We start from the raw sequence: 25,970 nt of genomic DNA, 5'->3' as shown, positions 1-25,970 counted from the left end.
CATCCAATGGCTCAGAGACTTAATAACATGGCCTGCATGTACTCTCCCCAGATCCATGGTGGGAAACATTTTTTAGGTCATTCTTCAAGAGACAACTTGGGAAATCATTTCCAACTGGAGTCTGTGTGTGAATCAGGCCAAACGCTTTTATGGGACATTTTGCAAGACGACAAAATTGTAATTACTCCTTTATTATTATTTTGGATTTTCATGAAAAGCAAAATAATTGTTGTGATAAAATGCTATATATTCAAAGTAACAATGGGGAAAGTTATCTTTAGCTTATGATGTTTAACATGCTAAAACAATTGTAAATTCGTAATTCGCTAAAACAATGGTAAATTCGTAAAATCTACTGGATTTTTTCCTATCTGTGTTGTTAGCTATGAAAAAGATACATTATTAACTTCGTAAGTGTTAAGTTCAAAGTACTTTTTGAAGTGAAAAATTTTTTTTAGCAAAAGTTTTTAATTGCCATAAAATTTTGAAGCTACTTTTCAATTATTTTTTATTATCAGTTGAATGAGAATATACACAAATTAAAACAGTCTTTTACAAATTACACAACTCTTCTTTTAGACAAACATATGTGGAATTCAAACGTATATTTATATAAAAATTGCCGTTATAGGTTAAAATTTTAGAACAGTTTCGAGAACTCAAAAAAATTTTTTACATAAATATTTCCTAATTTAAAAATTCAGTTTCTTTGAATATTTAAATTTCAAGTACCTTTCTAAGTTTCACACGATTTTGAGTTCATCCAGACTTAAATTCTTTTTTTTCTTAGGGTCAGCTAAGTGAGAGTCTTGCAGTTGAAGCAGAAAAAATTAATACGCAGTCTCGTTTGTTAGTGTACTGACAAAATGATAAGAATGAAATTCATAGAAGGCTGCCTACAAAATATAGCAAATAATAGGTAAAAATTTATTCAGTTGATAGTTCATAAAATGAATGATTAGTTTTTTCAACCTTTCCTTAACCTTTTTATTTTCTCATTAGATCAGTCGTCATGTCTATGCGTTTATTACCCAAGCTGTTCTCATCCTTCCAGCAATTCAGTGATACTCATTCAGTGACATTGTAAGCTTCTTAAACATTTTGCTATGTAAATTGATTTTTCACAAATATTCAAATTTGGTGATTATAGAAATTCATTCAACACTTATCTTTTCACTCCATGGCAGAATCACAATGACATTGTCGCATTGACGTTACAGAGTTTCTTGCAGAAAGACTTTTGGTTTGTATTTTTATTATGAGAAATATTAAAAATAAAAGAAGTTCAGATTTCTTTTCAGTAGAAATTTACACGTGATATTTGAATCATGCATTTAGGTAATCCCTTTTTGGCACGCGATTCGCACCGATAGTATCGTAAATCGATGTATTGTTTCCATTGTATTTTTGGCAGTTATTGATTTTCACCTGATTTTTAAATATCGCGATATATTTCAAACAATATGAAAGATTAGAATCGTGCGTTTGAGTATTTACTTTTTAAGACAATGATTCCATCCAATTTTTGACAGTTATTGATTTCGTTTGTATTTTTATTATGAGAAATATTAAAAATAAAAGAAGTTCAGATTTCTTTTCAGTAGAAATTTACACGTGATATTTGAATCATGCATTTAGGTAATCCCTTTTTGGCACGCGATTCGCACCGATAGTATCGTAAATCGATGTATTGTTTCCATTGTATTTTTGGCAGTTATTGATTTTCACCTGATTTTTAAATATCGCGATATATTTCAAACAATATGAAAGATTAGAATCGTGCGTTTGAGTATTTACTTTTTAAGACAATGATTCCATCCAATTTTTGACAGTTATTGATTTCGTTTGTATTTTTATTATGAGAAATATTAAAAATAAAAGAAGTTCAGATTTCTTTTCAGTAGAAATTTACACGTGATATTTGAATCATGCATTTAGGTAATCCCTTTTTGGCACGCGATTCGCACCGATAGTATCGTAAATCGATGTATTGTTTCCATTGTATTTTTGGCAGTTATTGATTTTCACCTGATTTTTAAATATCGCGATATATTTCAAACAATATGAAAGATTAGAATCGTGCGTTTGAGTATTTACTTTTTAAGACAATGATTCCATCCAATTTTTGACAGTTATTGATTTCGTTTGTATTTTTATTATGAGAAATATTAAAAATAAAAGAAGTTCAGATTTCTTTTCAGTAGAAATTTACACGTGATATTTGAATCATGCATTTAGGTAATCCCTTTTTGGCACGCGATTCGCACCGATAGTATCGTAAATCGATGTATTGTTTCCATTGTATTTTTGGCAGTTATTGATTTTCACCTGATTTTTAAATATCGCGATATATTTCAAACAATATGAAAGATTAGAATCGTGCGTTTGAGTATTTACTTTTTAAGACAATGATTCCATCCAATTTTTGACAGTTATTGATTTCGTTTGTATTTTTATTATGAGAAATATTAAAAATAAAAGAAGTTCAGATTTCTTTTCAGTAGAAATTTACACGTGATATTTGAATCATGCATTTAGGTAATCCCTTTTTGGCACGCGATTCGCACCGATAGTATCGTAAATCGATGTATTGTTTCCATTGTATTTTCGGCAGTTATTGATTTTCACCTGATTTTTAAATATCGCGATATATTTCAAACAATATGAAAGATTAGAATCGTGCGTTTGAGTATTTACTTTTTAAGACAATGATTCCATCCACTTTTTGACAGTTATTGATTTCTCCATAGTTTCTAAATCAGATATTTTTATACGATTTTATTTATTACAACAACCGAAACAAAACACTCATCTGAGTTACCCTTTTTTGAGGAGTCCGATTCGCATGATTTTGTCGCCGATTCTTTTCAGCAATTACTTCATTATTTTTTTCATGATTTTTTATTGTAATAATTATTTACAAAATGTGGAGAAGGAAATGATTTGTGCTTTCCCCCCCCCCCTCCAACAATATGCGAGAGTATCACCCATAATATCAGAATGAAAAAATTGTTACATGTTTAATTTTGAAAAAATTATGTAGTTTTTCTTCCGTTATTTTAAGTTAGTGACATATATGTCTGTTATTATTAAAAGTATCTTGCAGAAAGATATTAGTGCTGGATAGTCGCAGATAGCTAGAAAAAATTCTGTCACACTGTCCTTTCAGGGATCATGAAATACCTATTATCATAGCTCATATAATTACCGCAATACCCATAGTACATACATAGATCTTTATAAAATAAACCTTGAAATGCAAGAGCATCTTATAGAGTTTTGACTTGTACAAATCATTTAATATATCTTCAAACTTACCAGTTAAACATGGCTGCAATAGTAAAACAGATAAGTCATAAAATGATTTAAGTAAATACTTAAAGACATAAAAATTTGCCTTTAAGTATTAGGGTGCGCCGTCATACAATGTTAAAAAATATCCAAAATAAAATAAAGCAATAGTTTAAAAAGTTGCTCTTATATTGCACAAATAAAATGGTATAAAGCCTTTTCTAATTAAAAGAAATCTTGGATGCTGTACTAGAGATTGAAAAATGGAAATCAGGTAGAAAAAAGAACATATTTACAGCTGTATGTAAAGAAGTATATGTACACCCTTGTGCAAATTAATTGAAACAAACTCAATAAATTCAGAAAACTAAGAGAAAATGCTATTTTATTTAAATTTATACAAACTCAAAAATTTTTAGTACATAATATGATCTCCACGACACTTTATTAACATTTGGACACGATTCGGCATGGATTCCACTAATTTTTTACAGTCATTTATAATGTTTGTGTCCTTGTACCACACATAAATTAACGCCGTGATTAGCTTCTCCATAGTTGTACAGTCCATATTTAATAGGCCATTCTTGCATATGGCCCTGAGATTCTCAATTGGGTTGATATCCGGAGAGTTCCCTGGCCATTCCAATGTCTCAATGTGATTCTCAGACATGAATTTCTTGACAATTTTGGACGTATGGCAAGGAGCTAAATCCTGTTGAAAAATCCCTGTTCCATCAGGGTATCGTTTCTTCAACTCTGGAACAACTTTTTTACCCAGAATAGTAATGTACTGTTCAGAACGCATCATACCGTCAATAGGCTGCAAAGGTCCAACCCCATTGTAACCGAAACAACCCCAAAACATCTTCTTTAAAAAACACGAAAAAAAAGTTTGTTTCAATTAATTTGCACAAGGGTGTATATACACTGATGTAAAAAAATATCTGCACAGAGAAAAATTATTTTGTAGAGTAATGAAATTATGGCAATGCGTTTGTCATAGTAACATTTAATTTATCCAAGTTTCAAGATCACAACCACACATATGAAATAGTGGTACATTAATAACCGATGTAACCACCAAAATTTTGAATGCAAGCAAACGCGCATGCATTCCGGCATATAGATGCCTTATGTCATCAGTCAATGCAGGTATAGTTAATGTTGGTTGTGGATGACAATTACCTTTAAATTGTACTTGCAGGGTTGCCACTCCACAGGGAGAGCAGAGACAACCTGAAAAATACAGGGAATTTAAAAATCACCTAAAATAACAGGGAAAATGCAGGGAATTTTGTTTTTTATTTTTGTCTTTTAAAAAATGGTGACCACTCAAAGCGTAATCTATGGGACATTTAACCATGATATTTCAGCTATACTAAACTATTTAATTTACTATAACATTATGTTCAGCTGTTTTTCTAGCGATTAAAGCTAATAAATATAGTTAGCCAAATATATCTCACACAAGAGCGCAGTAATTGTTGTTTCCTCTTAATATATTGTGTATAGTATGTACACGGAAAACACAAGGAATTTTTTTTTCAGATTTGAGTGGAAACCCTGACTTGGTAACTTTGCACTATTTTTATTTGACTTTTTGTTGAAAAATTTTGATTGATTTAAGAAATAAGTTTAACCACTGTGTTTTCCAATTTCTGTATTTCGAACTTCAAAACTTTAATCAAATTTTGTTTTCTTTAGGTGGGCAGAGAAAGAACATAAAATGCTGAAGCACTTTTTTAACAATCTCATAACTTATACTTCAAATAGGCATAATAATAAAAACCCAATGTAAGTCAGTTTAACAATTTGTTATTATAATAAGGAAAAGAAGGGAATGTAGGTGTACTTGCTTTGTTTGTTTATTTCACCCAGGTTTTATACTTTGGTGTATTTTTTATTTTCTATTCTAAATATCCCCACAGTCTCCCTCTCTCTACGTTCACAATTCTAACAAAATGAATTAACTCTCTTTCTAAGAAATCAGTTTAGGCAATTTCATGGTTACTTGTATTGTTGTGTTGCACATCGATTTGTTTTTGCTAATGAGTGTTTTATTTCAAATTGAATAAATTTTTTTTAGTTGAATAACATGGCCTGTATCATTTTTAAAAAGTGCTTATTTTCATATTTTGAAAGCCCTTGAAGGTGCTTTTTTCCATGATGTGTTTTTTAAGAATGCTTAATTTTCCCTTTTCAAAAATACTTTTTTTCTTTACCATGCCAATTTTCGCTGCGTATTGTGCAAAAGCGTGGTTTTCACATTGTTCTATTAACACTAGATCGCCCAGGAAAATCATTTTGACTGCTTTTTTATTTCAATTAGAAAAACAATGATGACACAATTTCTTAGAATTTTGTGACTTTTTGTACAACATATAATTTTTCTAGTGTTAATATTTACTAATAACTTGTTATATAACTGTAAATAATATAAAAAAAATATTTAAAATTAATTTTAAACAAATTTCTTTACACACTAGTTATTCTTTCACAATGCAGTTACTTTGACTGCTTTTAGGCACTATAGGTATATACTAAGTTTCAGTCTTTCTAGTGTTAAACTTTTTCACAATTCATTCAATCACAAACCATTTTGGCTTACCATCTTGTACTCTCATGTGCAACTTTGCTGCATTTTGCTAGATATTCTCCCTTTCGGGCTTCATTTTCCACCCTCTGAAATCGTACCAAAAAATCTCTCAAATTTTTTATGGTTGCTAATATAATGAAGAAAAGTAATTATTTTATCATGATCATGTAAAGTCTTTGAATATTAGTTTGCATTTTGTTAATGTATATAGTGCTTGCAAATATTTTTTGAGTGCTTAAAAAGTACTTTAACTGTGGTTATTTTTTGTTGAGAGATTTGGCTATGCACCTTGAATAACAATGAACAAACATTCATATTTGTGCTAGAAAACTTGATGAATTTTAATAGTTTTATGCAATGAAGAATCTGAACTATGTAATAAAATCTTATTGTAAATAATATCAAGAAAGAAAGGTTAACTTATTAAATTACAGTCATGAAAAAGTTATAAATACAAACACATTATTTTTTAAGAGAAAAATTCCTGGTTTCTCTTATTACAAAAAAATTTGTTACTCTTCTTACATTCTCTTTAAAAGATTTGATAAGAAATTTATGAAACACATAATAAGTATAAATAAAATTTTATATGTTGGTGCATTTATTCAATTTCTTTGAAGCAAACTTGATTTTAAGAATTAACAACATATGAAGACTCAACGTTTTTTAACAGTTTGATCTTTTTTATAAAATATTTCATCTCAATTTTTTAGTCATTTCCTGTTTCCCTACTAGAATCATTACATTTATACTGTTATCAAATTTTCAAAGAATTTTATGTTTCAAATTTGTTTTCTCAAGAACAAATCAACCGATTTTGTCCTAATGTCGTATTTTCCAAATTACATTCTTTGAAGTAATATAAAAATTTTTGTACTCTACAGTGAAACAATTTTCAGGTATTTTTAAATAAAGTAACAGAAAATAATATACATATCAAAAATTATTTTTTGCTTTGGGTAAATGATGCAAAAATTTTTCATTTAGCATTAAGTCTCAAGAAAAGTAATATTAACATTAAGGATTCCTAAATTAATTGACTGCCTTCAGTTACAACTAACTAAAATAATGCAATTTTTAATTTAATTGGACAGCTTAACAGGCCACTTAATTCAATTTATTAAGCGGCCTGTTTGCCCATCCTCTGAGGAAAAATAAATGTGAGTTTGCACCGGTAACTGCTGGGTATTAATAAGTAATTAAAAGACAACTGATAAAAACATTAAAAAAAAAGGAATAATGACCGCGTAAAACGATATAGGTGTACATTTTTAGCGTTGTGCTGCAATTTGCAACCCAGAAGAAAATCAATTTTAAAATTCAAGAGAAGAATACATTTTACAAAAAAGACATACCTCTTCTTCTCCATCACGTTATCTTTCACCTAGAAAAGCAATCCATCAGTATAAATAAAGGAATCCAATTTTGACCCAACATTTTTTTTTATTGAACATTTTTAAAACTCTTTAGCACAACATCTTACTATTAGTACAAGAGGCACAGCATCAAAAATATTGGTACTAGTGGGTAGCTGGAGCAGGAGACTGAACGTTCAGAAAAATCTTGTAAAAGAACACGGATACGATCTGTGGGTTCCCTAACTCGATGTCAGCAAATCCACATACCACGGTAGGTGTCGACAATCAATCAGCATGCTCTTGCATCATGGTGAAGAGGAATAAATAAAAAAACTACTGGAAAAGGTTCAAACAAAACCATCTTCAAAAAGGAACAGCTGCAGATATTTTTGGAATTTTCTTGAAATTAAGCCAAGAAAAAAAAAATAGCCGTGAAGGAGTCCATCAATGGCGGTGTTGGACGCCATGTAAAATTTTAAACCCTTTCCTCAATTGAGGAGGGAGGTGAAAAAACATGCTCCACGAGGGAGTCCGTACCCTAAGAAGTAACTGAATTCGAATGAGCAGATCGCCTTGATGCTTGATATGGGTTGAATCTCGGTGTTTGGCGCGAAGCGCCACTTACCGAGATATCTACATCTACATCGAGATATCTACATCGAGATATCTATATCTACACTAGTTTGCATTATACTCTCAGGTCATAGGATATAAGTCTTATGTTAAGCAAAATATAGGGGGAATTCCCCCATCGTTAAAAAGCAGTAATAAGAAATACAAAAAAGATAAGCACTAACAAATGGATATGATAACATAAATTGATAAAACATAATTAATATTAAGATTAAAAATACGGTATATATACAAGATATTTACATAGCTATTTACATGTTTATGTTATTCAACAAATGTCTAAAATAAAAATATGGCTCTGCTAAAACAGTGACCCGGTCATCCTGGTAGATCACCACTCGTTCCGGGTTGCTCACTGTACTATACTTAATGGAGCTATGGCTTGCCCGAATCGGACCCCTTTTCAGAGTTACTCCTTCACCGGGTTTGCCATAGTCCAGTGGATATGCTGTGTGTGTTTGTGTCCTATGTTTTACATAGTTTGGAAATTATGCAGTCTGATAATAAGAATGCCGTTAGTGGGCTATGATTGCTGTTTTCCTTGATGAGTTCTAAATTAAAGATTTGTTTGAAGTTGGAGGTATTGCACTCTTTAGCATCGCTGAAGAATTTTGTGCTAAGTTTAGCCATATAACAGTTAATTTCCTCTATTTTGAGATCTTTTCTTAAAAATCTGTTGCTAATTGCCTTTGGAGCTCCTGTCATATATCTGAGTATTTTGCCCTCTGTTTTTGATAGTTTATTCTTTAAGTTGTTACTAATTGTGGTTAGGGCTGGGCAAGCATAAGTTAATATGAGTCTGATAGCATGTAAGTATATGGTCCTTTTATTGGCAAGGTTGAGTTTTGAGTCTTTATTGAGGATAGCTTTTAGGGCGAAATACGCACCTTTAGCTTTTCTGCGCAGATCGCCTTTCGTGCTCTCATTTTTATCTTCTTGCTCAAAGTTAAAGTTAAATTATCTATTTTCAAAAAGTTGAGATGTTATCTCTATTATTTTACCAGCGTTACGGTTGTGACAAACTAACACTCGTCGAATCCTCATGGACGATGAAAAGAAACCGCAAACAGCTGTTTTCCGAGAAAGGGCAGGGCTAAGGAATGTGAAAGGAATTTCTTGAGGAGGATGTCTTCATTGTGCTAGCGCATTAAGGGACGAGAAGAATGGGATCAGCAACTACAGGAATGAATCAGGAAATACTTAAATGGTATCAGAAATTAACAAATTTAGATAAAGATTCTAAATAAGACTTGTGATTTTAATAAAAAAAACTGTGACTCGCTGTCACAGAGTTATTAGTTAAGCTTTTATTTATTATACAAAAGCATCATTATGAAAAAAAGTGAGAAAATAAATATTTTAAACTTTAATTACTCCAAAGCTAATTCAAACTTTAGCAAGATCCTTTTGTCTTTAGACATAAGTTTTGCTGCAATTAGTTTTCCCTTTAAATAAAAATTTTTAATTGCACCGAAACTATTTTAAGGTAAAACAGACGTTGCTCAACTTTAGGCATGAGTAGAACATGGTTGTGAAAAATCACCATTCTTTTGCTTGTGATAAAATAAAACCAACTGGAAAAAACCTTAAACTTGAAATAACTGTAAAACTAATCTACACATATATAACATTTTCATATTAGAATGTAAATATGAGACATATGCATTCTGTGAAACTTCTTGATTCATCATAAACATATCATTTACTGATTTATGTATATTATGATTTAATTTGTATGCATTGAAAATCATACTTGAAACAAATAATTCCTTGAATTTCCCTTTAAACACAATTTAGAAATTTCAACATTTTGTGTTCCATTATTTTAAGGCTGATCTTTAGTAGGATGCATCTCTCCTGAGTTAATGAAGTATCTCTGAAATTAAAATATAGCTCTTAATTATTATTGAACCCGCGTAACATTTTAACAGAATTAAAAAAAAAGTCAATAGAACAATTTATTTACATGAATTGATTGATTTTTATTTCTCCAAAGTTTATAGCTCAGTTTGTGTAATTAAGTTAATTGTTTCTCTGAAGAGAAAAGAAATTTCATTCACAAATATGTAATCGTGTGCCTTTAAGCCTTCATACTTGCGACAGCTCACTCGCTTGATACTGTAAAACCCTTGTACAATAATCCCAACAATATTTTGAGGATCAAATAAATATATTGTTGTTGAGAGATATATTGCTATATTGAGGGCCTGCGTACTTTAGGGACACAATAAGACTTTTTTTAATGTTATATATACTAACTATAAATATTTTTTATATATTATAAAAAATTAATTTGCAGAGTGTTAATTATGGTTAAATATTAAAAACATTTGAAATAAATTCAGAAAATAAGATCGTAAACATACCTGAAAACCGTTTTTGTTGAAAATAGTCCGATATTTTTGTTTGATTATTATTTTTTTACTGTTAAATCAACCAACAAAGTATGTCTTGAGTCCAGAATACCAAAATGATTTTCATTTGTGAATGGTGCCCCACAGCTTTTAACATGAGGGAAATGAAATCAGATAAGAATGTTACTTCTGTGATTTCTTAAGAGATAAGTGAGGCAATTCTAAGAAAGAAAGCTATTGTGGTGGTCAGCAGTGAGTCTTCTCTTGACAGAAAAAATGGCAAAAGATGATTTAATAAGATTTTTTACATTATTTGACAACCAATAATAAATAGTAAGGTTAAAGTTTGGGAAAAAAAATTACAGGGGTTTATTGCTCCAGAGAATATCGTAATATTGAGAGGAGGATAACATTAATTCATATGCAAGTTTGTCGGGACCACTAAACATTATCGTAATAGAGGGAGTTATTGTTGTATCGGATATTGTAGTAGCGAGACTTCACTGTATTTCAGTTCATTGTTAATACAAAGAAACATTTTCATCTGTTTTTTTTTATCAATATATATATGTTAGTGTTTTATATGTGATATAGATTTTTTTACTCTTTATGCATAGGTATTCTCATAAGGATGCAATTCAGGTTCACTTGCATTTTCTTACAAATGTGTTCTCTACAGCTGATTCTCCTGAAATATTTCGTAAGTATCAATTGACCTAATTTACCTTCTGAAATTTAAATTAACTAATTATTTTCCTGAAAAGTATGAAAATCAGAACTTTTAGGTGTTTCCTTCGCATCAAATTTTACAGCACTAAATGGTCCTGTTAGTCAAAAAAAGTGAAGGCAAAAATCTAGTGAAACCATTTGGGTCAGTTATCTGAGCAATAAGTGAAGTACTGAGCAATAAGTATGGTAAACATCGTTGATTTCATGCATCATTTTAGAGTACCTTTAACATTTTGGTTTTCTAATAATTTTTAATTCTACTCTCTCTAATGATCTTCTGTCATGGGCTATTGGTTTTAGTTATTTTTCTTTTTCTTCTTCATGGTGCATAGCATTATTAAAAGGTGCTTATTTTCGTTTTCTAAATGCCCTTAAAGGGACTTTTTTTCATGGGGTGTTTTTGCTTATTTTCCCTTTACAAAAATGAGAATTTTTTTTTTCTTTACCATGTCGATATTTGCTCTGTATTATGCAAACACGTGATTTTCACATTATTCTATTCAACGTTTTCACAATTCATTCAACCTCAATCCATTACGCCATACCATCGGTCTGTAACATATGATAGCGCTAATCATGATACATATTTGATTAAGTATTTCTGCTGAACTGGATTCGATGAGATTCTTACACTCTCATGTGCAACTCTGCTGCATTTTGCTAGATATTCTCAATTTCAGATTTCATTTTCCACCCTCTGAAATTGAACTGAAAAATCTCTTGATATTTTTTATGGTGGCTAATATAATTAATAAAAAAGAGAGTTCTTTGTCCAAAAAAAGTTATTATATCATGATCATGTGAAGTATAAGTGAAAGTTTTGATGTTTCACATAGTGACAAAAAGTAAATTTCCTTTCTTGTCTTAGTTATATCACTCATAATTTTAAATTCTTTAGATTCAATTTATGCTACTAGTTTAGAACAAAGGTGTTGCGATAGTAAAATTTTTCTTTTTCAATCTTATGTTAAATAAATTTTTTTATTTATTTATCTTGTTTGTTCAGTTATTACCCCTGTGGCAGATTTTTTTGTGCTTTCTGCAACAAACTTCCCTAGCACTAATATTTTGTTTTTAAATACTTTAAATTATAACAATTACTAATTTAAAGTAGTAGAAACCTTGTTTACGGAAGAAGGAAGAATAAAATGTATAAAAATTTTAAATTGTGAAAGTAATATTTTCTAATTCTAAAATTGTTGGCGATATTCTCAAATTTTGTTGGCATATAATGTCATTTCAAAGTTTAGAAGTCATTGCACATATAAAATTCGTTAATAAATTAAAATTCGTATATAAATTAAAATTCGTATATAAATTAAAAATATTAAAATCCGTGCAGAACTCCCAAAATAAAGATGACTTAAATAAGACTCTTTAAAAAAGACATACCCAAATAAGTGTAAGTAAAATATGGTTGCTCTTTAAAAGAAAAAAAATGGAAGATTATCATTTCTAGACGGAACTATCTTTTAAACTTTCGTGATTTCTGAATTTTTTATTTTACATTATTAATTTGAAATTTCAGCTAAAGCCAGTTACCAATTTTTTTTTAAAAAAAAATCTCAAATGAGAATAGAAAAATCATGATTATTTCTTTCCTCTCTGATGCAAAAGAAAAACATCTTTGAAAAAGATTCTGTAGAAAAAGAAGAAAAACCGAACATTTTCCCTTCTCAAAGGAAAATTCTTTCTGCAAAAATCTGCAACATTGTGCGACAATGTCGCCGCAATTCTGCCCCGGGGGTCATTACTTATGTTTTCTTTGCGTGGAATTAAATAAAATTTATTATTTGCATGTGTCTTAATTGTTTGCTAAAGGACTCAAATATAGGAATAGCACATATTTTATTAGGTGACCACATTAAGTTTAAATTATGATACATAATTGTATAAATTCAATGATTAAACAATTTTATAATTATTTTTTATGTATATTCATTTCTAGAATTAAATCATGAACAAGTTGATATATTATGGCAGTGTTTAGCTCAAGATACAGAGTATGCAGATGAACTTTTTGGTTGGGTTCTCAATCAGGCAAAAGGAAAAGATCAACATGCTATGAATATTTCTTTGTTTCAGCATGTTCTCCTTGAAAAGGTATGTTATAACACCTTTGTTGCGTAGAGATAGTTAGTACTACTGCAAGGAAGTAACATTGTCATACTATTGTAATGTTAATTAAGTTTAATAGCGTTCTTAAAAAGTGCCAAACGGTGCTTAATTTCAAATTTTTATTTTTTTAAAGCCTTTAAGGAAGCTTTTTCATTGGGTGTTTTAAAAAAGTACTTAATTTTCTAATTTCCAAAATGTTCCCGTTTTCAGATTTCATTTTCCTCTAATCTATTTTGGTGTACCGTATGTCCGTATGAAAATGCTTTACGTGTTTGATGAAATACTTGCAGGTCCGCATTTTCATATATAGAGCTGTATTCAGTGGGAAGGATTCTTCGCCTCTCATGTGCAACTCTACTGCATTTCGCTGAAAATTTTCAATTTCAGGGTTCGTTTCCATCCTCTGATATGAAGTTGAAAAATCTCTCGAATTTTCGCTGATTACGGAAACTGAACAGAGTCACACAAAAAATAAATTCCCTGATAGTGATTGAAAATTTTATTTCTCTTGTTAATTTCCACAATGGAGAAGTGCTATCGTCTTCGTCTCTGGCAAGCTAATGGGCTTCTTGTGATATTCTATTTATAGATCAGTACCATAATCTTCGTACTTGACTTGCGGATCATTCACTAATTACATGTTTTCATGTGGGCCAATGCAAATAGGGAATCATTAGGGAAGTGTTACACATTTTGCATCATAATTTTTATTTCATTTTCCATGGCTTATTTTTTTGCAGAGTATCTTCTATCTTATCAGAAATATATAGGGGGAAAAAAGGAATTTTTTTTAAATAATTTCTTTTCTTTTCTAAATAAGCATAATTACTTATAAGAAATATGTTATGTAACAGAATAATTATATAAAATTGACTTAAATTTAGTTATCCAACTTTTATGCTAAAAAATACTTAATTTGAAAACTGCATAGAAGTATTGTTATTTGTACAAGGTACTAAATGTAGAAGAAAATTACAAACATTTGTATCTCTTTTTACTAGCTGTAAGTAAAATATTTAGTTGTTTGATTTAAATTTATTTATTATTTATTTGATATCCAACTGACAAATTTGGTCTTAGTCTTTACAAATTAATTTAAAGTATTAATCTTGAATATAGCTGCTAAGATTTTATTTCTTCAGTGTCTAGTCTGTAGTAATTCTATTATTGTTTTTAAATAATATGAAGCTTTATCGACATGTTTCATCAAAGCTTTGATTTGTGTACGAAAAGAAAATTTCTGAAGAGAATCTAAATTTAAATAATGAAAGTTCAGTTTTATTTGATTTGGGATTTGCTAACCCTGCTGTAAATGATGAATAAAATTTATCATGTTTATTTTATTGGTGATGTATATTTTTGAAAAGTAAACAAACTGCAAATATGAGTGTATTAAGACACTTTCTTTTTGTTTTCAAGATGCCTCAGTTGCCACCTGAGTCTACTAGCATGATGGCTTTAAATCTTTTGCAACAACTTAGTAGTCTAGCACATTTAGCAACCGCTTCCTATGACACTCCATCTTCTGCTGCTGATGTAATTATATTCTGATATTATCTCATATTTCACTTACAAAAACATCTAAACTCGAAAATATTGCTGTATTATCTCAGAAATCATGATTTCTTTAGAGTTTAGGAAATTCCGTATTTTAGATATTTTATTTAAACTAATAGCAACTTTTAACAACTAAAATTTCTTGGTGAAAAAATTGTCCCACTATATGAAAATTTTTGAAATGAGCTCATATTAATGAAACCACATTTCAAAATTTGATATTTACAAGAAATACAATTACATCATAATTGAGCTTGCGTTTAAATATTTTATAAATTTACTTTTGCAGTTAAATATCACGAGGTTAATACAAAAGCACTTTTATGCTGGTTCAAAAAAAATTGTAATGCAGAATTAATCCAATAATTTATTACGCAGAATTAATCCAATATCTAAAAATCAAATGTCACAATTTGTATTTATGAATTTTGTAAAAAATTTTTTTGCTATTTGTATTCACATGTTTTTGAAATTCTATATTTCGATTTGCATTCACACGCTTGTTATATCAATTATTGATTTTTGTATTTTTACGTTATTTAAAAGCTACACATTGCGATTCGTATTTACGTGTTTTTAAAATACAATTTCACAATTTGTTTTTTACACTTTTTTAAATTAATTTGCTATTCATTTTCACACTATTTTAAAATCCAATATTGTGGTTCTTATTTACACAGTTTTAAAAATCCAACGTCCAGACTCTTGTAAAAAGTAAGATTTTTCTTAAATTGATTACGCCCCATGAGTTCGTCGAGTGCGAACGCGACACGCCCAAAGTAAATGTTTGGTGTGCGCTTATGCATGACAGAATCATAGGTCCGTTTATTTTTATTGAGAGAAATATCAATGGTGATGTCTACTGTGATATGTTGGAGGAGTATCTTTTTCCTCAGTTAGATGACATTGAGGCGGAGAAGGGTTTAGTTTACTTTCAACAAGATGGGGCCCCGCCACACTTCAGTTTACGTGTGCGTGAGGCATTGGACGCTCGGCTCGGCAGCAGGTGGATCGGAAGGGAGGGACCTATTCCATGGCCTCCAAGGAGCCCTGATCTGACTCCGTTGGATTTTTTCTTCTGGGGGCACATCAAGAATCTTGTGTATGCAGAGAAAATTCGTGATGTTCAACATCTCAGGGAACGAATTGTGTGGCAACCGTCCCCCCAGACATGCTCGCCAGGACATGGGAAGAGGTAGAATACCGTTTAGACGTCTGCCGTGCCACTAACGGGGCTCATATAGAACTTTACTAAGTGTTAAAAAAAACTTAAAAATGTAAGCTTTTCAGTCATGTATAAAACATGTATGTATGTTTTTTATTTCATTAAAATATTTTGCCTCAAAACCCCGGAGTTCTTTTATAGACACCCTGTACTTTTTATCAATCCACTCAAGTTCAAATACATTTTTTTAAACTTGTAGTGTATGACACTTTACGTTAATACAGTTTTTTCACATATTAATTCATTTACTAAATTTAATTAATTTTAAATTAGATTTAAAAATAATTTTAAAGAAAACTTCATTATTTAATAAAAAGTAAGTAAAATAAAATTTTTCTTTGTTGACCTTTGTTTTCTTTGTTGAAGTAGGAATTGACTTTAAAAAAAAACTTTTCTTTTTTATATTACTTATTTTCATGCAATTTTAATTGCTAAATAAATTTAATTTCTTCCACAGTTCATCACTTGAAAGAGAAGAAGAATTCATTCAACATTGTATGGATAATGTAATGAAGGCATCTGAACAAACTAAAGAAGTAATATATTTTTAAAAAATATTTTTTCCTTTGTCCACGCCACTGAACCATAGTCAAGCACAGAGTACAATTTTTTAAAGCTCTTTATTTAAATATTTATGGTAGGAATGCTATGCAATTTTCATCCCAGTGCAGCACCTGAGCTGGCACCTCTTTCTCTTATAGTTTGTCTAAAGTAAGAACTCCTCTAGACATTCGTCTGGACCCATAGCGGTGCCTATGGTAATGAGGTATTACTATTTCAAGTATGGTTGCAGGATCATTGCTTAGGACATGTTTTTGCTCCAGCCGTCAAGAAGAAGGAAATCTTTTTCATCTGTCTATTGCGTTAGACATAGAGTGAAGAGAAGATACCCTCTCTAAAATCTGCTATTCTTATTTCCATAACAGCAGGCAGTCTCAGACTTTGTAGAAGGGGGAGTTCTTACCGTAGACAAACTATAACTTCCATACCACAACCCAGAAGATTTTCAGCCTCGATGGGTGTAATCTGCAACTTAGTGCAACCACACTGGTCGCTTACTTGTCTGCTAGGATTGAACTCACAACCACCAGCAGAGTGAGCGACAGCCTCGCAGAAGCTCTTTATGTTTGCCTTTATAATGACTTACAATAGTTTATGATAACTTTTAATTTTAAGCATCTTTTAAAACTTCTGCTGAAATGCAAAATACTTTGCTCTTCATATATTGGTTTATTGAAACAAGATCCAATTTATATTTAAAAAAAAGCATAAAAATTATGTTGAGCTAGTACCATAAAATTTGGATAACTCAAATTATTATCGAAATTGAAAAATCATGGTGAGTTTACAGTTAATCATAACTGTAAGGTATCATAATATCCTACAGTTATGATATCTTACTTACTCTCATGTGCAACTGCTGCATTTTGCAAGATATTCTCCATTTCAGGCTTCATTTTCCACCCTCTGATATGGAATCAAAAAATCTCTTGTTTGCTTTATAATGGCTAATATGATCAAGAAAAGAATTCTTTGTCAGAAACTAGTTATTTCATCATGATCGTTTAAATCTTGAAAATATTTTTTTAGTGCTTAAAAAGTACTTATTTTTTGTTGAAAGATTTGGCTATTTGCCATAAAACAGCATTTTATTCGTTAAAAGGCATCTTATTGGAAACAGTTTTTATTCTACACTTTTAAAAATGGCAGGGTGCTAGAAACAGAAAAGGATAGTATTTCCTTCTCAAAAAGGAGCACCTATCACAAAAAAGAATATTGTTCACATATATTTACCAAGCTTTTAGGACTTCCAAAATATCCAAAGCTCTTAATTTTATCATGAAAGAAAAATTTTTTTTTAAAGAGAATTAGTTTGATCAAAATTAATTCCTTCTGCTAAATTCATACATTTTACACACATTATTTTTTATTGACTCATAGTTTTATATTGAACGTAATTCTGGAATTTTGAAAATGGAGTGTGTCAAAAATATGGGTATTTTTAAAAATGTCAAAACGATTGAAAAAATAAGTAATTGTAATAAATGCCGCAATAGAAAATTAATGTGAACTAGTAATGGAATCATTGAGGGAAAATATGAAAATTGCTACCTGTAATATCCTATTAATTGCATCGGATGCAAATATTTAAGAAACGACAAACGACTACCAAAAAATCGACCCATCCATGACCTGGATTTATGATAGAATTGATCTTAACTGTGTATGTCAAAAATTGACTTTTTAAATCAAATAAAAATGATCAAAATGAGAATAAAACTAGTGGAAATGTCCGAAAATGGCATGGATTTAGGGAGTCATTGCGAATTGAATGTGCCAAAGTGACAACTCAAATTTGAAATTCACATGGCCTAATTATGCATTAAAAATATCAGAGTTTGAAGAACCATGTGAAAAGGACCGAAAATATGATAAATAACTATTGAAATAGTATAACTAAATTATGTAAATTTTGGTGGAATCATCACGCATCAAACACCTCAAAAAGTGATAACTCAAATTTCAAATGTGAACATTATAATAAATTTTTCAAAAATACCATAAAAGTATAAAGATTCATGTATCGCACATCACAATTTGTATTCACGTGATTTAAAATTTACACATCGTGATTTATATTTGTCCGATTTAAAAAATGACTCATGGCGATCTGCATTCAAGTGGTTTTTAAAAAATCACGCATCACATCTATCTTTGTGCGATTTAAAAATTGCATATCATTATTTGAATTCACTTGAATTTAAAATCACAAAGTGCGATCCGTATTCGTGCAATTTAAAGATTCCTACAATGAGATCCATTTGTGCAATTTAAAAATTGTTAATCATGAAACACATTAGCATGTTTTTAAAAAATTATACGTTATAATCCATATTGGTATGATCAATGTTCGGGGGATTTAAAAATCACATGCGATTCGCATTCGTATAAATTAAAGAATCACAGAACATGATCAGATTTCATTAGATTTGAAAGTCCCACATCAATATTTTTAATCACAACATCCCACGACGTGATTTATATCACAGGATTTAAATAGCAAACTTTGTGCTTTGTATTTAAAGGAATAAATAAATCTCAAATTGGATGTGATTTAAAAATCATATTCACTTGATTTTTTAAAATCTCTCATCATGGTCTATTATAAACAATTCATTATCCTATGTGAAAGTGAAATGTTTAAAACTGTAAAATTTTCAAATTTTTGACTATGCTGATTTTGGTTTAAAAAATTTTCATGTTAATATTTTTTTCTGTTTAAGAACATAAGTTCAAATATTTTATTTTCTAACAACTTCAATAGAAATAATTTTCTGTTTGATTTTCTGAAACTTATGTTGCTGAAACTTGTGTTGTTTTTAGTTTGATCTGGGAAAAAATTTTATTCCTAATCTGGCTGCAGGAAGACCATTAGTAAAATCTAGATCTCAGCTGATGGTATGTTTTGTTTTATGTATATTTTTATATTAGATTCTTTATTATATAAATATAATTTATGTAATCTTTAAAAAAAGAAGCATCAGTTAATGCGTGATTTTGTATGCAAAACTACTTATTAAGTACAGTGCATCAAGTTCAAAAAAATACTTTAATAATTTTTGATGCAACTAAATAATAAATAATAGAACAAGAAATAATTTCACAAAATTATGATCTGTATGAAACTCTTTAGATAAACGAGTTTCGTGCAATTTTGTTTTATTTTCTAAAATAGTTCTTAAGACATATGCAAAAAGTAAAATTAACATTAAAGAACCAAACATTTGACTGGTTTCTATTGGGATCAGATTTAAGAGATGTCCTCCTTGAGTTATTTGAAGACGTTTTCGTGACTGATTTTTCTGTTTAAAATATTGTCTATACAAATTTCTTTGCATAATTTAGGCCGTTAATAATTCTAAAGTTATTACGATTTTATATTTGTACTGAAAATCTAATCATTAAGTCAAACATTTTTCAGCTGTTACTTTCTTTCTTTGACTCATTAAAACTTTCAGTATTGTAACTTTTGCTTTAGATTTGTTATATTTGTTTGCAGTAAGTAAATAAAATTTTGAGTATTGAAAAGTATTTAGTTAAAATCTTAATTCATCATTTTCTAGTTATCATCTTCTGAATAATTTGTTTTATTTGTTTATACCAAGAATAATAAAGTAAGAAAAAATAATAGTAAAATAAGAATCTATTTCAGTTTGCTTGATAAATTTGTTTTTACATTTTATTAAAACTTTAAATTTTGCAGTAAACTATATTTCTCATTCTTATCTTTTAGATTTGTAAAAAACGCACTTTTATGGATAGATATTTTTACTGAATTATCTGTTGACAAATTTGTAAGGTGTTATTACACTGCTTCAGTCTATATCATGCAATATATATGACAGATTAAAACTTGAATCAAACTCGCTTTCTGAACTATGGCTTAAAATTCATTTACAAATATTTTATTACAAAGACTTTGTAAAAAATTTTACCCAGCAAAACTGTAGCATGTGTAGTTATTGAATAATAAAAAATTCAAATGAGTAAACTATTTGAAAATGGGTTATTGTTCTGTGAACTTTTTTTTAAAGATTATTCCACTTTAGTTGAAAACAAATTCAGAAATCTCTAAAATTATAATGCAAGTAATATTAGTTCACTGTAATATTCCTTGCATTTTGTTTTTCTAATAACTTAAATTTCCTTCTTTTTTTTAATAAATCATGAGCTCTTAAAGCAGTTATGGCATTTATAATTTGTTTTCAGCAAAAGGAAATGCTATTTTATTGTTAAAAAAAATTTAACTAGAAAATTTTAATATTTTAACTGATACAAATTAAATACAACTAATTTCATGCAAAAATTAGAGAAACTAGTGGATATTAAACAATTTAAGGTATCGAAGAAAGTGCATACTGTATCAGAGAGTGATTTAAAAGCATTGCTTGTTTATTTATTTAGTTTTTTTCCTTGCACCAAAAAGTTAAATTTAACAGAATTTTTCATTTTTAGAACTTGAAGAATGAAGTCTTTGTTGAAGTTATTGAGAAAATAGTGGTCCATATTTCTGAAGAGGTAATAAATTATTCGATATCAAAACATAGTTAGTTTAAAATTTTACAACATGTCTTAGTTAGTTTATCCATTTTATATGAATTAACATTAAAAAAAAATTAATATGTTTCGCATTCTATGAAATGAAATGATTGTAGTAATAAATGTTTTGCATAAAACATTTTTTTACTGCAAGGAATATTCATGCATATTTTATTCTTTCATGTATGTATTAATTTTTTTTTTATTTATAAAGTGAAAGAAATTTATTTGAAAGCCCATTTGTTTTAGTAATATAAAATTGTACTATAAGAACTTTGAATATCTTTGCTTTAGCAATCCCCCAAAAGTCCTATTTTTTTTCTTTCTACAAATACTTTGTAGAAAGAAATATAGAAAGAATAGTGATATTTTTTTTCTACAATTATTTTTTAAATGCAAGAAATATTCGTGCATATTTTATATTTTCATGTATGTGTTAAAATTGTTTTTTATTTACAATGTGAAAGAAATTTGTTTTAAAGCACTTTTACTTTGGAAACATGAAATATTTTATTTCATAAGAGCTTTGAATATTGTTACAAATTTTGCTGCTTTAGCAACCCACCAATAGTCTTATTTTTCTTTCTACAATTTGTTTCCTTCTACAAATACACTGCATAAAAAAAGAATAGTTATATTTTTCTTTCTAAAAATACTTTTTTTTAATGCAAGGAATAATATTCGTGCAGATTTAATATTTTCATGTATGCATTAAAATTGTTTTTATTTACAAAGTAAAAAATAATTATTTTAAAGTGCATTTACTTTGAAAACATAAAAATGTATTATTTTGTAAAATCTTTGAATATTGTTACAAGTTTTGCTGCTTTAGCAACCCCAAAAGTAGTCGTATTTTTCTTTCTACAAAAAAAAACCTTGTTGGAAATTTTGTGAGCGTTAAATTGCATGAGACTTTGCTGGAAACACTTTTTTTTATCAATATCTTTTTAATGAGTTAAAATGATCGCCAATTTAGGTTCAGTTGCTGTAAGCAAATAATTTGTTTCAAACTTATGGTTTTTGTACTAAAGATATAGCTGCTTCTCTGACTTAGAATTTTCTATGTCAATTTTTGAACTTAACAAAGAATAATGTTTAAAAAAACATGCTTAAAATAAGTGTTTTGTTTAATGTGAAAAGCAAGTGTTTTAAAGGGATATTCTGGTTAGCAGTGTACAGGTCTCGTGTTCGTGAAAACGGGATTCTGGGTGTGGCAGAAGTCAAATTCTTGGTTGTAGATTGTGCCACTAGAAAACAAATGCAATCACTCCCTAATGGCCTACAACAACAATAAGTGTTTTAAACATAACTCTGATTTTCAAAGACACCAATTATTACCAAGCCAATTCCTATCCATTCTTCGTGAAACGGTGGCTCAATTTATAAAAGCATAGTTTATTTCTTAACTAAATAATCCTTGCATAATTGTTTTTACATTATGTATCTAAATTTATATTTTAGTACTGCTTATGGGTGTATACTTTTAAAATTATATAAAGAGAAGACCTATGAACTTATTACTTTTTTTTATTATAATGTTACCACGCTTAAAACCTTTTGATGTGTTGAATTTGATATTTTTACAATTTTACAAATTATTCCTTACCTGGACATTTTCTGAATATCATTTCTTTGTCGCTTTTCTTAAAAGTGCAATGCCATCATTTCTTAGATATTCGTAAAACAATGTTTAGTTATTTCAAAATGTGTTGTTGTACTGGGGGATTGTTGAAATAAATTGAGGCTATTTTCTTTTTAATTCAAAATTATTTTCTATTCAATTTATTGCTTTATTTTTCCTTTCTATGCGTAGTTTTTTTGGAAAATAACTATTTAAATATTTTTTTTTATTGAAACGATTGAGAATTACCAATGCAAATACCATCTGAAATAGCATTTTGAACTGATAAGTAAATTTTTTTGTAGTTATCTATTTTCCTTAAAAAAATTTAAAAAATCAGGATGTGCTTTTTAATATTGATATTTCTTTAAATTTATTTCTCTCTAAACACAAAACTTTCAAGAATAACGAAAAATTTGAAGATTATTGCTTAAGACTAAAGTGACAAAGAATTATCAATCTAAATGGCTAGCAGCTCTTTGTCAATTCTTTAAGTGCTCTAATAAATTAAGTTTTGATATATTGCATATTTTGTTAAGTGATATATATATATACAATCGGACCTCTATTTAAGGATGACACTAAATCCTGATAATAAATTCTATACATGGAAAATTCGTTAAAAAGGAAATACCTTTTTAAATACTATCACTAAACAGGTATTAAATTCATAAACGCTAGACATAATTAAAATAGCAATTGATACACCTATATCTTGTAAACTAGTATGTACTGTTTATTTTATAATTTGTAAGCAGGGATAGAGGTAAACATTATTCAGTGTTATACTATCATGTTACATATGTTTTCAACTAAAGAAAGTTATATTTATGCATAAAATTATAGCTGCATTTATTATATAAATAATTTTGCACATGCATTCTTAAGTTTAATTGCTACTGATAAAATCTGTTAATAATGCGAACAATAAAGGAAAGGGATTTTACTGCTTTCTCTAAAGGTTAAATGGCTTCGAAAATCAATTCAAGGTCATTTTCTCCATAAAATACATCCACAAGTTTGAAATATTTTTAGAAATAGGGATAGGTGGTTCTCAAAGAAAAATTCATTAAATAGAAGTCCGACTATATATATATATATATATATATATATATATATATATATATATATACACAGGGTGTCTCAGTTAAGCGTTTCAGAACTTCTAAGAGGGGTAGGGGGCATCCTGACGACTCGAAATCATATAGCAATGTGGGGTCGGAAATACTTCCCTGAAGCGGTGACGTACACAGAAGCACCATAAAGAAAAGAGACCGTAAGTGAAAAATCGCTATAATAATACATTGAAAAAATTATATGGTACATGGGTCAAAGTAAGTGTTCGAAGTTTCTGCCAGCGGCTACAATGTACACCTCACATCTCCGGCGCATGAACATTCGAACACTCTGCAATACTCCAGGCATATCTCGCAGGCAGCTACTGCGATTCTTGCAACCAGCATTATCAACAGGGGTGTCATAAACCAGTGTTTTCATATGACTCCAGAAATCAAGACATGATAGGTCGGGTGACGGAGGAGGCCACATAATTTTTTCAATGTATTATTACAGCGATTTTTCTCTTACGGTCTCTTTTCTTTATGGTGCTTCTGTGTACGTCACCGTTTCAGGAAAGCATTTCCGACCCCACATTGCTATATGATTTCGAGTCGTCAGGATGCCCCCTACCCCTCTTAGAAGTTCTGAAACGCTAAACTGAGACACCTTGTATATATATATAAATATATATATATATATATATATATATATATATATATATATATATATATATATATATATATATATATATATATATATATATATATATATATATATATATATATATATATATATATATATATTCCATATATATATATATATATATATATATATTTATCTGTGGGAGTTAGTGCAGCATAGGAGTAAATAACGACTATAATTTAGCAAACATAACAATTTAATAGAAATAAAAAGGATAGAAGGATATAACAGTTAACATTATTGGCATGACTCGCGAGAGCTGCCTTCGAGCAGTGGTCTCCGGAATGCACGTGAATAAGAAAAAGATTGTTTGAAAATTGGTTTATATTTTGTAATTTTTGCTTAAGAATTATTTCGTCTTAGGAAAATAGTTTGAAGCACAGATAAAGTCTAAAACAATATTGCATGACATTTTATAAGACTAAAAAGTATATTTTCGAAGTAGCTTCTTCTGTATCTGCGTCATATCAATTGAGTTCTATAAAATTGTCTTTGTAAAATTCAAAAGTTAGTTAATTTTATATGAAAATTTTCCTTCTTTCCAAAAAAAAAAAATTTATTGCTGCTTCTGTGAAAATCTTTTTTCTGACCCGGGATCAACTATTTTAAGTTAAATATCATCACTTAACTTTATAAATGCAATTTATTTTTAGTTAATTTGGAAACTTTTCATTTTTTTGGAAATAATGTTTGTAGTAGTTTTTAATTAAAGAAAAGTAGTTTTGCTTTATTTTACTTATTGTTAAATGTGTGATTCGTTTTTTTAAGCACAGCTTGATGAATTTCTTACCATTTCAAAACCTATTAATTTGCAGGGAATAATTCAAAAGTACGAATTGCATGGAATGATACTCTTGAAAAGCTTCTTACCACTTAATAATTGTGAGTTTGAAAAATAAATAATTGTGAATTTGAAGATAATTTAAAACAAGGTGACGTAATGAAAGGTAATTTTTATTTTAGCAAAATTTTTTAACTTGTTTTTTATATTTTTTAAAAATTTTGGAAGATTATTTTTTTTTTGATTAATATTCTTATTTATTTACTGTTCTATTATTTATAAGTAACAAACTTTTAAAAAAAAGAAATTTGTAATTTCTTATTTTCATAATTTGTGTCTGTATGAAGTTATAAATAAAAATAATTAATTCTTTAAATGTTTAACATTTGTTTTAGATTAATTTAAGTTTTTTTATTATGAATAAATAATTCTTTTCATTCATAATTATTTTGAATGCATGTTTCTTTTGACGTAAACATTTGTAATAATTTTAGTTTTTAATGCATTGCTAATACATGCTAGTTATGCACAGGGTGCGTAGCGTTTCTAAAAAGGGCTTATTTTTGATTTATGTTTTTTGAAAGCCCTTAAAGGTGCTTTTTTATTCAGGATATGTAAAAAGAGCTTAATTTTCTGTCTTTTAAAAAAGATTTTTTTTTTGCCGTGTTATTTGTCATTCTACATTGCAAAAATACATGATTTTTTTCAATTTTCTGTGCAATATTTATCAGAAACTGGTTACTTTATCATGATTATGTAAAGTTTTTGAAAACGTTTTTGAATTTTATTGATTTTATGTTAATAAATTAAGAACTTTAAACGATAGAAAAAAATAATTGTTAC

General features: G+C 28.8%; 1 protein-coding gene across 1 annotated transcript; it reads left to right on the top strand.

Moving 5' to 3' along the window:
- The first annotated feature begins 38 nt into the window (after positions 1-38).
- On the top strand, positions 39-19,323 carry LOC147816133 (ubiquitin carboxyl-terminal hydrolase 34-like). The gene is made up of 9 exons (XM_087158236.1): positions 39-177; positions 791-919; positions 1,003-1,083; positions 4,999-5,088; positions 10,853-10,935; positions 12,913-13,067; positions 14,502-14,618; positions 16,322-16,400; positions 19,249-19,323. Exons 2-8 carry the CDS (start codon positions 867-869, stop codon positions 16,331-16,333), a joined length of 591 nt encoding a protein of 196 aa, XP_087014362.1. The 5' UTR covers positions 39-177; positions 791-866; the 3' UTR covers positions 16,334-16,400; positions 19,249-19,323.
- Positions 19,324-25,970: the final 6,647 nt, after the last annotated feature.

Source organism: Parasteatoda tepidariorum, chromosome 2 (assembly GCF_982258835.1).
Source record: "Parasteatoda tepidariorum strain Cologne lab strain chromosome 2, Ptep-v5.0, whole genome shotgun sequence".
In the NCBI taxonomy this organism is placed as follows: Eukaryota; Metazoa; Arthropoda; class Arachnida; order Araneae; family Theridiidae; genus Parasteatoda; species Parasteatoda tepidariorum.
Note: the sequence above shows the minus strand (reverse complement) of the source record. Positions and strands in the feature narration are given on the sequence as shown.

Bases quoted from the DNA above. Each gene is read 5' to 3' on its own strand.
- LOC147816133 (XM_087158236.1), top strand. From the start codon at position 867: ATGATAAGAATGAAATTCATAGAAGGCTGCCTACAAAATATAGCAAAT. The intron at 5,089-10,852 runs GTAAGTCAGTTT...CTTTATGCATAG, and splicing joins CATAATAATAAAAACCCAAT to GTATTCTCATAAGGATGCAA. The intron at 13,068-14,501 runs GTATGTTATAAC...TTTGTTTTCAAG, and splicing joins AGCATGTTCTCCTTGAAAAG to ATGCCTCAGTTGCCACCTGA.